Below are 13,226 nucleotides of genomic sequence, written 5' to 3' on the forward strand. Positions count from 1 at the left end.
TCATTGTTTGTTTACTTGGAAATATTGTTATCACATGTGTTTGCACGGCAGATGCTAAACCAAAAAAGTCAGGCTATGCTTTATTTTCCCGTTTTATTTTAGGTATGTTCCTTGTGAGTTTAAATTTTGTTTAATGTCATCTTATTTGGACATTATGCTTCACTTATTTGGTCATTATGCTACACTTTTGCAAACGTGCAGACCAGTTTCAGATGCCGTGTGTGCAAGTTATTCGCTCCAAGTAAAGACTGCTATTCCTTATTTAGAAACAGAAATTTTAAAATTGCGTTTACACTTATGCCTGTGCTTCGTGCAAAACTTTTTTTTCTTTAAATCGCTAAAAACTAAATTTCTCAGGCAATAAGCAAACTGGAGCTATATTGTAAATATGTGCGTGATACCAGCTATTACAACATTCGGTGTTACATTAACTAGCTCAGTAAAGTTAGATAACACAATTAACTGTTATTTACATTAGTGTCGTTTTTCCTTTATTTTTGCACAATGACCTAGTCTCCTATTGCCAGCATTATGCCTGCTTTCTTTAAACGGGACTTGTCTGCTTGCTTTAACCGGGACATGTCTGCTTGCTTGTTTCTACATTAACGTGTAAGCAGTGGAGGCAATAAACCAGTTGCTTATTTGGTGTACATTTAATAAACGAGTACATCCTTTCATTTATGTACTCTATTTATTCCACTGACAGCAGTTTTGAGGTGCTTTAACTCTCAGTGGCCTACTTCAAATGAAAATCTGTGATTTTATTTGAATCTCAGAGGATCAAATAGAATGATGCTTGAACTCCCCAGTAAGAGGTTTGCAGATGAAAGCGTACTTGTTTGAAAAACCCCTTGAAGAGGGGGATTTAATCTAGGAACCGCTGCTGAGTTCTGACCATAAACATTTACAGTAAGGTGTTATTGTTTCCCTACATACAAGGAAGTGATGTTTAATAGGCATTCGTATCGCAACAGTCATTTTGAATAAAATCCTTTATGCTACAGACAGCCAATGAAACAAAGACTATGGTTTTGAAATGTGGTCCCTTTACATAAATCCTACAAGCCAAGCTGACCAGACATTTGAGCCACTTGGCAATGTGATATTTGGATGTGAGTAATGCCTCATCACCATTAATACATATACTTCTAAAAGCTGAAAATAAAACTGGACCATTGCTGATAAACTTTTATTACATTTTTGTGTCCATAAGGATACCAGGACACCAAGATTTTGAACTGTCGATGCTGAAATTAGTGATTCTAATAAGTCATCATAGTGTTTTTAAATGACTTGTTGCCACGGTTCTACTCAAAATCTCCTCATTTTAACAAGCTTTGTGTCGTACATCGACTCGTTTCTCGCCCGTCCCTCAAATTAAATTGAGATAACAGTCCTTGGAGGTTATCAAAGAATCGTCTAGCAATTATCAGTGGTAGGGCCATGAATAAATACAACACCTGGGGTAATAGCAACATTTTAGCTATCGCTACTCGTCCCATTAGGGACAGCGGTAACGAGGTCCAGAAGGGAAGGGAGGGACATGCTGAAGCTTTCGCTCTATCCAAGTTCCCTTTTTTCAGGTCGATGTCACAATGATAAATATTTGCCACTAGATATTTAAATGTATCAAAGCGCCACACGAGTCTGGTGGGCATCATTGATTCTCTCCGGTGTTCTGATGCCCATTGGAGCAGGAACAAGCACGGCTTAGACTAATTAATTTGGAGGCCAGACATCTCTCCAAATATCTTGAGTATCTCCATCAATGGTAGTAGTGATGTGCGGGAATCATGTATGTAAATCAGCGCGTCATCCGCGTATATCGATACACTGTGCCTCTCTTCGAACGCCCACACGCCCCACAGCCAGGCCCTGGTATGTAGCCAGAGGCTCCATCTTAAGTGCAAAAATGAGTGAGACAATGGGCATCACTGCTTGGTATTGTGCAGCCCGTCTTAACCCTGACTGTCAATATAGCGCTGACACCCCATGAAGGAAGGTCTCACACCCAGTTGTTCCAGAACCTCTAATAAGTAATCCCAGCCCAGGGTGTCGAACACTTTTTCTATATTGAACGACACCGTCAAGCAGATCTTCGGATTGCCTAAATTCATACCCGTCAAACCCAGCAATCAGTGAAAATTCAAGATCGTATTGCACCCTGGTATGAAACCATTCTGGTCTGGATGGACGAGTGTTCCAAGTACTGGTGCTAATCTGTTTGCCAGTACCTTCCCAGTATTTTATAATGATAACGATGACGGGTCTATATGACTGCCTGAGCCAGACCACTCCCTGGCTCAGGCAGCACAGCAATCAAGGCTTCTCTGAGGAATGCTGGGAGCATGCCTCTGTCCTTTGCTTCCGAATACATTTTCAGTAGATGCAGTGAAAGGACTGTGCCAAAGGCAGCATAGGACTAGATGTAGGTAATTTGTATTTACCGATTCATAAATACCGAATTTTACCGATTCAGTATTTATGAATGGGTAAATATGAAGGGGGGAGATGTAGGTAATTCCAGATGTGGAATTACCGATTCGGTATTTACCGAGTCGGTAAATACCGAATCGGTATTTCCCATTGATTCCTATGGGCTGTGAAGCCCATAGGAATCAATGGGAAATACCAATTCGGTACCGAATCGGTAAATACCGAATTCTGCCAGGGTGCAGGGGGTGTCACTTTGACACCCTCTGGCACCCCAAAAATTGACATGTGCACCATGTGGCACACAGACATGCCCTAAGGGCATGTCTGTCTGTCACATGGCATAGGTGTGCATGCACACATGTGCATGCACACCTGAATTCGGTATTTTAACACCCAATTGGATTGGGTGGTAAAATACCGAATTTGTAGGGCCTTTGGGACTCAGAAGAGTCCCACCTACATCTGAGATTTACCGAATCGGTAAAAATACCGATTCGGTATTTTACAGAATCGGTAAATTTACCGAATCGGTAAATTTACCGAATCTGTAAAAATGTGCCCCTACATCCCCAAAACCCATTTACCGGTCGGTAACGGCCGAAATCGGCCGTTACCGGTCGGTAAAGGGCTCCTACATCTGGCCCATAGTTTTCTATGGGGAGATCATCCTTTCCCGGTGTTTATTTCGTGCTATCTGCTTTATTGCAACGCATGTCTCCTCCACCTACATAGGCTCCTTTAGTTATGCACGCGGCAGTGGGTCGAGACAAGTGAGGAGGATTCCCGTAGGAAGTCACTGATGAAATAAATGTTGTTATTGTTGTTATTGTTATTTTTGATTATAGGTCCTCTTGTACAACATAAAGGGCGTGATAATACTCTGTAAATGCCAAATGAATATCTATTTGAGAATTGCATATGGCCCCTATTGGGGAGGAGGGTATTCCCCTCCCACCCCCTCACCCTCACTCAGCAGCCGCACTAGCATTTTGCCGGCTAGTTGCCCCTCACCAGTGTATGTCCTTGGACGATTGGAGCAGCCTAGTCCCCTTTGGTTTCACCATCATAATGCGTACGTAGTTAAAGCTGGGTATTGCCCAGATACTGCAGGGTCGGATCCCCGTGGTACCCTTACAGCTCTCCCCCGAAGTTACCATCAACCTGCCTCGACATCTGTCCCCCACTCCTCAGGGGGTAAGCCCAGGGAATGGGAGTCTGGAGGGCTCCAGCTATGCAACCTCGTCTGTCTCGCCACCTCATTTATCTCCAAAAGAGTGGTCACACCACTTCCCCCCTCTTCTTCAGACCAGAGGCAGCTTCTGAATGAGCACTTCCGTGAGAGGGGGAGACCTATGCAGAGAAGAGGGCAGCAGGAGTCAACCATGGAAGTAAGGAGGAGCCTTGGTTCCAGGCTCGATACAGGCTGGGTCCCTCTGCCCGATATTCAGCCGGTTTTGGGGGCCCGCCCATGCTGTCTGTAGCACTGTTCAGCCAGTCCCTGGCCAGGGGTCCTGGAGTTGCTCCCCCTCCCCGCCTCCCTGCAGGGCCTCTTTGCCCCAGTGCAGACACTATCTGTCCTCAGGCAACCGCCACTAGTGGAGTCCACCTCGCTGACAAGGCCTGCCCCAGTAAAGCTACCGCCAGTGCCAGTCACCAGGAGCTCAGGCGTGATGGAGTCCTCTAGGCCCACCAGCCCCCGTCAGTCAGAAGGCACTGCCACTCCTGTCCAGACCTGCTACTTTACCACTCCAGCCAGCCTGCCACCAAGGCCCACCAGCACCATCCGTCACGTTCACCAGTTAAGCCCTGGCATGAGGCGCAGGCGTGCTCCCCTCTGCAGTAGCACAGTCACAAGGGGCCTTCCCCTACCAACATGCAGTCATCGCAATGCTCCCATTCTCTGGCCCACCCGCAATCCTCCATCCGGCAGCCTCTGTGCACTCTGGGCCCACCGGCTTCTCAGTAACCAGTGGAACCACTGCTCTTGTCGAGCCCATGCATGCTGGTGCTCCTGGATACAGTCGATCAGCTCTACTGTTCCAGAGGGGAACCTCTCACAGGGGGGTTCAGGACTGTGGCATCGGAAGGAGGATGATGAAGGATTTTTTTCTCAGGGTATGTGGTGGAACTCCGCAATATACGTCCACTTTAGCGGCCATCTTGGCCACACCCCAAGGGTGTCATTAGATATTAAACATGAACAGAGACAGTGGTGTTACCAGCAGGCAAACTCCTTGGGTTCAGAGAAAAATAGTTTTTTACAAGCGCTGCTAACTGGGAGAGATCCAGTGTTTGGAGTGAATGCAGCAAATGGGTTTAGAATGACTAATGTGGCGGTTTGCGCCTCGTTGACAGTCCAGAAACTGCCACCACCATGCACTACAAGGCTGACTCAGTCCGTAGTATTTCCCGAAGGCCAGACTTTGATTGTGCAAGGCACATTTGCATTTGGACGACCTGTAGTTGTAATAATGGACATTCATCCATACCCTTGGGAAGCACCGTAAACTTGGGCAGATGACCAGAATCTAAGTTGGGGTGTTTACCAGTGAATTGACATTTGCTTTTTGAAGCTCAGATCACCTCAGGAAATTATTTATTGAGGAGTATGGTATATGAGGTTCAATAATGAATTTAAGGATCATTTCCAAACAGAGTAGTCTTGTGAGTCTTTTCTGTTTAAGTTGGACAACAGAGTTTTGATGTGATTCAGCAGTACTAAAGTTAAGTGAAACACTGGACTGGTCTTAGAATTATGTCCATACGAATTTTTTAGAGCTCTTATCTAGCTAACAGAGAAGTGTACAAAAAGGGGGTTACATAATTGAACAGAACAAGCAAGGAGGGGACACACTAAAAGATGATGGAGTAGTCACTGAAGAGGATGCTCTCTGAATGACACATTTGGTCGGCAGTTTACCAAATAGCAAACATGTGAACACTTTTGTATTGCCAGATAGTATTTGAGATGGCATGAATTAAATACCCATAGCCGAGAGACTTAAGCTTGTATCCTTATTCTTGGACAGTACAGAAGTTATGTGCACCGTAACAGTTTTTCATTAGAGTGTACCTAACATTTTTTTTTTCCTTTATTGCTCTTCAGAATCTGAAAAGGTCCCTACTGCCTCTCTTGCCCCTGATGTGAAACAAGAGCCACCCGGTACCTTTTCACCAGCAATAAAAGTTGAAGAAAATCCGAAAGCTATAGAAACACCTACATTGCCTGTCGTTGATGCTAATTTGATTAAACCACAAGGCACAGTTGCATTTGAAGGTTTCACCGAGGATGAACAGTCTGACAGTGGAGGAGAAGGAACATTCAGAGAACGAGATGAATTTGTAGTTAAACTTGAAGATGTGGACGCTTTAAAGGTAATCCAAACTTCTCAATTTCATCTAAGATAACTGCTCAAATACCTGCTTATTTGTTGTACTTAGTGGTTTCTTTTCTTTTAACTTTTATTTAGTTACAATTATTTTAAATGGCATAGACTCAATGCTGGCAGCTTATGGAGTTCTGTAGAACAGTATGAGGGGTTTACAGAGTGAGAAATTCACATGAGGTAGTGTAACAGAAAATACATATGCAGTAGGTTTATACTGAGTACTGTGTATATTTAATCAGAAATATTAAGTATGTACACTTTAGAGTGTGCCATACAAGCTTTTATGTGGTGTTGGTATGGTATACGCAGTATCGGTGACATTCTTCCATAAATTAGATAATGTGCAGTATAATTTTTAAACGTGAGTAAAGCTAAGCACTCAGATATTGAATAGTTTAGCTGGGATAAGTAGAGCTTTGTACAGAGCATTGGGTTTCACGTGATTGCACAAAGTATCAGTGTTTGATTAGAAGAACAGTGAACAGTTCTTAGATATAGGCGTATTCCTATGTGTATTTGACATGCTCTGTATTTTATTATGTGGAGTTAATATGGTTGTAATGTACACACATATGTAGCATCCTCCCCCAACCCGTGAGCATATCACAGACTACTCCACACACAGAGCTCTGTTTGCACGTTTTTATTCTTCAGCATGCAACCGTTCACTAAAGGCATTTCATCACAAACTTAATTAACCACACCCACCAGATAACATAATATTTGTAAGGAGCCTGCCGAGGACCACTATTGTCCTCATACACATAAACACAGGACACAAATCTCCCCCTTTGTTAAATAAAAACTATGAACAAATATATATACAAATTCCAACTCCTTCATGAGTCGTCAAGGTGCTTTCACCTGTCTTCCAGGTCTAATTGTATGAGATATGAGGGGCGCCTTCATCTGGCATCTCTGTAGTTGAGTTGGATGCTTGACTTCGGCCTCAGGTCGACCTGCTTCATTCACGAGGTGTGAGCCGATGAACATCGAGGCAAAAGCTTAAAATGTGACCAGGCTCTGGTTATGGATTTTCCAGGTCATTGGGCTGTTACCATATGTACTTTGCTCGCCACAACTCTTAGCGGTTCTGCATCAAGTGGATTGTCCGTCTTGCATGACTGCTTTTGCTTGGCAAGAACTCGTCGCCTTTTTTGAAAACTTTGTCTCAAGTATGTCGGCGCTTAATGGCATAAGCCTTTATTTTGCATTTGCGAGAGGTGTCTGTGGCAAGAATCTTGCAGTGTCTATTGACCATTTGGTGGCCCATTGATGTATTTTTATTCCAAGAACTCTCCCAACTAGCAAGGTGACAGAACTTTCTCCTGTCGTGGAATGAGGAGTGGAATGATGGGCACGAAGTGCTGGGCGCAAATCAAACTTGAGGTCTATGCCTTCCAGTGCAGCATGTTGAGCCACCCCTTTCAAGCTGGATAGGAGTTGGCCTAATGGCTAGTGCGGTCAACCTCGAATCTGGGGAACTGGGTCAGAGTCTCTGCATTTACGCTGAACATTCTGTGATTCTGGGCAAATCACTTAATTTCCCCCTGCCTAACAAAAATGAATGTGTCCTCATGTAACACAACTGGTGCTATGTGAAGCGCTCTGATACCCGATGCCAGGTCAAGTTCGCGCTATATAAAACTCCGTAAAAAAATAAAACAAATTACCCATAGATCATTCAACAACGCCATTTCCCTGTGTCCAGAGAGGTGTAATTTTCTGATGTTTGTGTTCAAATGATTCAGAAAGTTTTTGAACACTCTGCTATTGAAGGGTGGACCATTGTCAGATTCGAGAATGGAGGGAACACCCCATGTTGTGAAAAAGTCATCCACCCTTTCAATAACTTGGTCACGTGTGGTTGATAAGTCTTCCACTAGAGTAAAATGTGAGTGCTCATCAACAGCTACCATGAGATGATGTCTGTTGTTGAGGGGCCCGAAGAAAGCAACCTTATATCCTCTGCCAAGATTGATTAGGTAGATCAGACATGTTCAATGGGTGCTGACTCGTTTTGGGAGACGGAGTTGCATAGATGATAAGCTCCCTTTCAACTCGTTCGTCAAAACTCGGGAACCACACTTGATCCTTGAGGTCTCTTTTAGTTGTGGCAATGCCACAATGTCCTTGTTGTGCCAGTTCAACAACTTGTTGTCTCAAACCTCAGAGATAACCCCCAACCCCACAAGGCTTGCATCCACCACAAACCTTGTATGCAATTTTGCATTAAAGTAAGCCATTTCAGTTGCATATTCAATTGCCTGTTTGATTTTCTTGTAACTTTGGTCTCATTCAGATGATCTTGCTTTGTTAGTTTTCCTAAAGAGGCACTCACAGTGGGAAAGTCACAAATGTACCTGGAGCAATAGCTGGCCATGCCCAAGAAGGATCGTAGCATGGTCCCATCTTCTGGAGTTCAAGTAGATGACAGTGCGTGTAGCTTTTCGGGGTCAGGAACCATTTCCATTAAAAAAAAATATGCCCTAAATTCACACTTTTCAGAATTTAGTACGAGACCTGCATCAGCAAGCAGACGGCATACTTGTGTGAGTACTTGGTCTTGTTCCTTTGGTGTGGCTCCAAACACCAGTATATAATCAGTGTATAGTTAAAGGCTTGTTTAACAGGCTGAATTAATCAACAAATTGTATCCTGAAATATGTCTGCAGGTGACAACACAAAAACATTGTGTTTTATAGCAGAACAAACAAACTTACATTGAAAAAGTAGTAATGTACCTACAGTTTTCTTCGAGTTCAATTGATGGTAACCTTTGTTCAGATCAAGGTGGGAGTAAACTTTGGCACCCTTCAACTGTGTGATCATGTCCGCAGTATGTGGACCTGGATGTCTTTCTCATTTGGTAACTTTGTTGGCCGTCTCATATCAACACAAATGCGCACTGAACTTCCACTGTCCTTTTTTGGCACCACCACAATGGATGAAACCCACAGTGTTGGACCAGTAGGGCTCTCACTGATGTCATGCTTTAGTAGCATTTCTAGTTCTTTCCCAGCTGCTTCCTGAGAGTGAAAAGGAATTTGACTGTGTCGTTGTGTAATGGGGCGAATATCTTCATTAATTTGAAGTTATGCCTTGATTGTTTTAAGTTTCCCAAGTCCATGAAAGAATGTCGGGAACTGGCTTACTATTTCAGAATCCACATTCAAGGTGTAGTTAATAGAGAAAAGTCCCATGTCAGAAGCAGTATCAAAACTAAATAAGCTGGCACTTGAAGATGTACCTGGGAGCACATGAATTGGCGCTTGCACTGCCTTTTTCTTGTGCTGCATGGTTGCCACAAAGGATCATTTGCTTTGCAAGGGTGTAAAAGCTGCCCAGGTGTACACCATTGTTCTTGACAGTGTGACACACGGTATCGGATCAGTTCTTTGTACTTTTCTGCCGGCCTGATGTTTCTTTACACACCACTATCAATAATAAAAGTTGTAGGGCAACCATTCACCTTGAGCATGATTTTAGGACAATAGCCAAATGAACTTTGTTTCTTCGTGTGGCAGTTCTTTTCAGATTTGTGTCTCCCTTGCAGGCTGGCAATCCTACCTGCGCACGTCAGTCTGTGACTGACCTCACCATCACATGCCCATTTTCCTCACTGTCACTTGCATTAGTCGATGTTGCTGTTTGGCCTTGTGGGAGTGGCTAGAGTGCTTCTGGAACGTTCCAACGTCCATCTTCTCTTCTCATCTCGAGACGCTTAATTTCTTTTTCACTTTGCAAATCGTTATGAAATTGGTTTTATTCCTGCTGCTTTTGCATATGTGTCTGATGGCAGGACATTTATCTTCATATGGAAAGGAGAATCCACTTCAAGAACACAATTTCTTTTTCTGCTGAGACATCACTTGGTGGGCTTCTGCCTTGTGTTTATGCTTACTTTTCATGCTCAAAGCCAATTGATTTTGGGTTGTTCCAGCTCCCATATCAGCAGCCTGTCGATTGGCACATTCCTCTACTCTTGCAGCCATGAGCACTTTCTCGAAACTGAGCCTTTCTCTCAGCATGTGTCATCGGAATGAATAGGAGAGGCAACCATCAATGACCCTGAGACACATGGCTTCATCATTGAATTCATTGAACTTGCAGTGCTTTATAAGCGTATCAAGTCTCTCAACAAACTCATCCATTGTCTCACCAGGTTGGTGTCTTGCTTGGTTGAAAGTGTACCTTTTAATATGCGGCATTGAATTGAAGTTCGCCTCCCAACGCCTTTTTAGGTATCGCGCCTAGTGTTGCTGTGCACTGCAGTGCTTGGTCAGCGCGAGACCTCTTGTACGGGGTTCTGAAAGCTGACCACACGCTCGTGCGTGTGATCACGCTTTCGCCGGCTGCCATTGGCTTTAGCGTGCTTTTTTTACAAAAATAAGGCACACAATTGGGCAAAGGAGGGCGCATGTCCCGCCTGTGCTTCGTCCATTCCCATCGGTGTCTAGCACGCGCATCAGCGCGGCACAGACCACAGGCTCCCTCGATCCCCTGCTCCTCTGTGGTGCGCGCGCACTACTGGTTTATAACATGTTTTTGGCCAGTGCACTTATTTCTTTTATGGGAGTTGAAGTTTTTCTTTTGTTTGAGCTAAAAATGGTACTCCGATCAGAGCAGTACGCGTGACCCCGAGCAATCCTGAAGGGGAGGGGGAGAATTGACCGATCTGACTTGCTGTGGGACTGGCACTCACTCATGTCATTACGGCTCTCTCGCACCACCTCTTCAATAATAGGAGCATGCCTGCTTACTTGACCGCGGCGCTTACTACAGTGTATATATATTTTCATCGTTAACATGTAAAGAACGAAGTAGACAATGGAACTGTACTTCTCTCCATCTCATAGTTGAAGCCCAGCCCTCCTCTCCAAACTAGACTAGCTTGGATAAAGAAAGGGCTGAGAGAGGCCAGTGCCTGAGAGAGAGACAGCGAGAGAAGAGGCAAAGAGAGAAGACGCAGCGAGAGAAGAGGCAACACACCGTTCTCTCTAAAGGAGATTCCACATCTGACATCAGTAGGAGGCAACTCAGTATTCTAGACAGTCGAGTGGGTCTTTCCTTAGAAACATCGGTATCCGCGCATCTCACAACGTGACTCCGTTTAACATAATTGTACTGTAAAGAGCGCTGCTAGTTCGGCCTTCAGATTTGCCCTCGCTGCATCCCTTTAAGCCTCTAGACGCCCGCTCGATAAAGTCACCCAAGCTGGTCACCCCTGCCCCGCCCCAGTAATCTGCAGGACCAAAAGCTGTTTACAAAATGCCACTTTTACTGGGTTTTCAGAGGCGAGGATAATGAATCCAGTCAAAAGCACCTGCACAAGTTGGAATCCTGACTTATCAGCAGAATCAGGCTGAACAAACAGCGCTGGGGTCCTGGGCAGCTGGTGGAAACGCACCCTAGATATATACATTCTCTCGGCGTCCCCTCGGGATCTGTGCAGTCAAGTTTCTTTTCTCTCTTAACCGATGACCTTGCACCAAGGCTTTTCACGTTTTCTGCCACTCTCCCACTAGTGCCCGTCATTGCTATTCCTAAAAGGGACCTAAAAGGGAGAGGTTTGGGACAGGTAGGTCCACGCGCAGACCTGTCATTGACAGGACTCCAATCTTGCAGATGTTCCAGAGACATTAAACGGGAAAATAGCAGAAAGACTGGTTTTACTGGTTCTCTTAACCGTCCTGTAGTACAGCCTGGTACATTCCTCCCGATTCCATCTAGTACAGCATGCATGCTTACTTACAAGTGACGTAACGATGAAAGGGGTGCGTGGCTACGCAGCTGGCTTGTTGGAAGGCACAGGTGGAATGGTCAGTGAAGTCGTGTAAAAAGGGACCCATATAAATTGAGGGCTTCCCTTTATATGTGCAGTTTTTTAGGGCTCGGACTCCTTCCCCTGAAAGGGGAGGAGTTAGAGAACTAATGTTAAAGGAGAAAAAAAAGAAGAAGAGGGCCTTGGAGAGAGAAATTCCAGACATTCCTTAGCGTTTTATGTCATGTGGCCAGTGATTCGTCTTCCTTGTGTTTTCTTTGTAATAGGCTTGAAGTGATAGGGTAAATGTAGTTTTGTTCCGCCATTTTGAGGCATATTTCGTGCGTGCTCGCGCAAAGAAGTACATTATTTATAATTAGGAGCTGTCAGGGTGCCTCCGTTAGTGAATCCAGATGGCCGGGCGCGTTCACAAATCTGCAGCGCTCATTGCGCGCAGCTTCCTTTTCTGTGATGCTGCCGGCAGCTACAGGTAGCTACAGGTGGGGGGCCGTTCACTGCTCACCGAGTTGCACCGCTTGGCTTGCTTGGCGGGAGAACGGCCGCGGCGGACAGTTAGCGGTGGTTGTGGCGGGGACGAGTGATGATACGATCTCCGCTTACCGCTTGCTGCACTCCGCTCTCTCCTTTGCCGCCGGGCTGTGGTGGGCTGTGGCGGCGGCGGCGGTGACGGTTCTCTGTAGTTCTCTGCTGCAGTCTTTAGCGTTAGAGACCATGCATTCATTTCAGTAAACATCTGCCCCCCGTGTCTGCGTCGGGCGTATTCCATAAAGTGTCTTCACACACAGGCTGCATCCTTTATGGCCGGCTCAATTGTGGGAGGCAGAGCGTTACTTTCAATAATCATCTACACAGCCCATGTGTTCGTCTGGCATATTCAATAAATTGTGCGCACAGGGTGCATCCTTAAACATATAATGCGCTAACCACTTGAGACCGTTTAGTTGTGGAAGGCAGAGCGTTACTTTTAGTAATCATCTGCCCAGCCAGGGTCCGCATCTGACATATCCAGTAAAGTGTGTGCACTGGCTGCTATTTATCTGCAGCTCATGCACGAACCAGGAGAGCTGGTGTTGCTGTAGGAGGCTGCGAGTTACTTTTAGTAACGCCCGGTTCCGCGTCCGGCATATTCAGGCACAAACCAAGATTGTGTGCTGCGATAGAAGCACATCTCCAGGGTGGATTATTCTTGAGGGATCATTGCACGTGTTCGCTTTCTTTTCCTGTTCTTGGCTGATTTTGTGCTGTACTTACACAAAATATTAAGCATTCTAATACAATACATTTGATATGTTGGCACAGAAGTCTAAATAAGAGTTGTACTTCACGGAAATCGGGTTGTGGAAGTGCTTGGCACCTGCTGAGCTGGCCATAATAGTCCCTTTTGTAGTTCTGCAGTATGGGTCACGAAGTTGGACGATCACGGCTGAACACATGATCTAAAGATCACTATTTTTATGCCTAGGCAGGCTCCGCCTTTTTGCTTTCTCATGCCGGTACTTCCACATATTGAGTAATAGTAACATCTGTTGTTTACAGCGCTCAGAAACGGCAGAATGGTGGCGTGAATCGCAGTGCATAATGTTAGTTCAATTCATAAACTTTTATTCGGTTACACA

The 13,226-nt window shown here is 45.0% G+C and overlaps 1 protein-coding gene across 3 annotated transcripts in view; it reads left to right on the forward strand.

Annotated features, from left to right (window-relative positions):
- The window catches only part of QSER1 (glutamine and serine rich 1), a 1,012,913-nt gene that overhangs the window by 541,528 nt on the left and 458,159 nt on the right, over nucleotides 1-13,226 (forward strand). For all 3 annotated transcript variants that reach the window (XR_013608715.1, XM_078680856.1, XM_078680858.1), the window contains one exon: nucleotides 5,543-5,811. Coding sequence is in view for 2 of the 3 variants with exons in the window: in XM_078680856.1 (XP_078536982.1) it covers nucleotides 5,543-5,811 (269 nt within the window). In the remaining variant the exon portion in view is untranslated. The remainder of the gene's footprint in view (nucleotides 1-5,542; nucleotides 5,812-13,226) is intronic.

Source organism: Lissotriton helveticus, chromosome 3_1, assembly GCF_964261635.1.
Source record: "Lissotriton helveticus chromosome 3_1, aLisHel1.1, whole genome shotgun sequence".
Taxonomy (NCBI): Eukaryota; Metazoa; Chordata; class Amphibia; order Caudata; family Salamandridae; genus Lissotriton; species Lissotriton helveticus.